The sequence below is a fragment of the Pararge aegeria genome, chromosome 13 (genome assembly GCF_905163445.1).
Source record: "Pararge aegeria chromosome 13, ilParAegt1.1, whole genome shotgun sequence".
In the NCBI taxonomy this organism is placed as follows: Eukaryota; Metazoa; Arthropoda; class Insecta; order Lepidoptera; family Nymphalidae; genus Pararge; species Pararge aegeria.
Window position 1 is genome coordinate 1,070,741 of NC_053192.1, and position 1,935 is coordinate 1,072,675.

General features: G+C 40.7%; 1 protein-coding gene across 1 annotated transcript; it reads left to right on the forward strand.

The window, feature by feature from the left end:
- The first annotated feature begins 488 nt into the window (after positions 1-488).
- LOC120628774 lies at positions 489-875 on the forward strand. The gene has a single exon (XM_039897393.1). The coding sequence runs from the start codon at positions 489-491 to the stop codon at positions 873-875; it is 387 nt and encodes a 128-aa protein (XP_039753327.1).
- Positions 876-1,935: the final 1,060 nt, after the last annotated feature.

Sequence of the window (1,935 nt, forward strand, 5' to 3'; positions counted from 1 at the left end):
TAGTCTAGGTACGACTTTAATGGGAGAAGCATTAACAACGTCCCGTCACGTCACGTCCTTTAAGGGCGTGTTCGCCCTTAAAGGACGTGATTAAGTAAATATTAAGGGGTTAATTATAAAAGGTTTATTAATTTGAAATCTTTCATTATTTCGCATAGCCCTTTTAGTTTAACAGAAATGGGTTATCAATACCCAGTATTGAATGATTACTATTGTTACTTTACACACAAAAAAAGACTAAAAGAAATTAAGTTTCTTTCTTTGGCTGTACGGTGATAAACCATTGCCTTTTCCCTACGGAAAAGAATTAGGTCCTTTTTCTGAGGAAAGAGTAAAAAAAAAATTGACACTGACAGTCTAAAACATCAGACTGAAGTTTCCTCGTATCATTTCTCGTCATCTGTGATAAATATTGTGTTTGTTTCAGTCATATCCCTTTCAGTTTATGAAAAACTAAACAGTGCATAAGGTTATCTTCTTTTGAAGTCATGTTCTCATCATTGTTTGGTAAACGTAGATCATCTCCAGTGGAAGATGATACGCCCCCAATACCTGGACCGAAAGCCGACGATGGATTCGTAATTGTGGATCCTAATCCTCCCAGGGGAGGATTATATCCGAGCTTTAGTGGAAACCAGTTTCCTCCCCGCCCCGCCCCTGCGCCTCCAGTTGCTAGGAGGACTAAGACAGACCAAACTTTCCATTATTTACAAGGTGTGCCGTTTTCATTGTCAAAAGATATACAAATGTCTACGAACAAAGACGCGTTCGCTGCAGAGATCGGCGACCTTCTGGCCTTCCTCACAAGCAAACTGAACATGAGCAGCTATAAATATGACTTCTCAGTGGAAAGGAGTGTTCTCAAAGAGTGTTGATTCAAAGCAGTGTCATATTTTGTAATTATAGTGTATATTTGGGTATTTTTTTTGTTTTTGTCATGTATGGAGTTTTTATATAAGTTTATTACTTTTTATATTGTGACGTTTGATATCTGTCTCCGATTAAATGGTGTAGCGAGCAGCCGTATTTCTATTACTAAGATATTTTTCAGTGGCGACGAGATTATAAAGAACTACAAAACACGTAAGGAAAAAGCAGTAGGTACATAGTCAAGATGTCGATTGGTAAGATTGCAGAGTTTAAGCTCGGGAGCGATAATTGGCGTTTGTACATTGAAAGATTGGAACAGTACTTTGTAAGTAATAAAATCACAAATGAGTTGTATGTACCAACGCTAATAACAGTTATGGGTGCAAGTACCTATGAATTGTTGGTCAGTTTGTGCACTCCTGACAAACCAGTTTCAAAAACATTCGCAGAGCTGTCAGACATATTAGGAAATCATTTGGATCCAAAGCCATGCGTATTAGCCGAAAGATTCAAGTTTAGACAGCGGGTGCAAACAAAAGAAGAAAAAATATCACAATATGTAGCAGATTTGAAGAAATTATCAAAAACGTGTGAGTTTGGGACATGGTTAGAAGAAAGCCTTCGTGACCAATTGGTTTGTGGCTTGTCGAATGAAACTATACGACAACGGTTGTTCACAGAGTTGCATTTGAATTTTTCTAAGGCATATCAGCTAGCGTGCAGCATGGAAGCAGCTGAAAAAGATGCCGCGCTAGTGGAGACAAAATCTACGATGTTCAGCGGATTTGGCAATAGCAGTAGTGTCACGGCAGATTGCCAGACCATGGCGGGAGCATGGCGGGGCAAAAATGACAGTCAAACGCGGTCGTCGAAAGAACGCCAACAGGGTCAGAGGCAGCGTTCTTTTCTAGTGCGTGAAGCGCCTACGACAGAAGTGAAGTCGTCTTCATCATCGAACAGAAGTAGGAGGTTACGATCAGGCAGTGCAAGCAGCGCTTGCAGCGTTTGTGGTGGTGACCATGCAGCAGTGGGGTGCCGCTATTCTCGGTTTGTGTGCCGAGTCTG

Excerpts from the sequence above, each read along its gene's own strand:
- LOC120628774 (XM_039897393.1), top strand. The coding sequence starts at position 489 with ATGTTCTCATCATTGTTTGGTAAACGTAGATCATCTCCAGTGGAAGAT.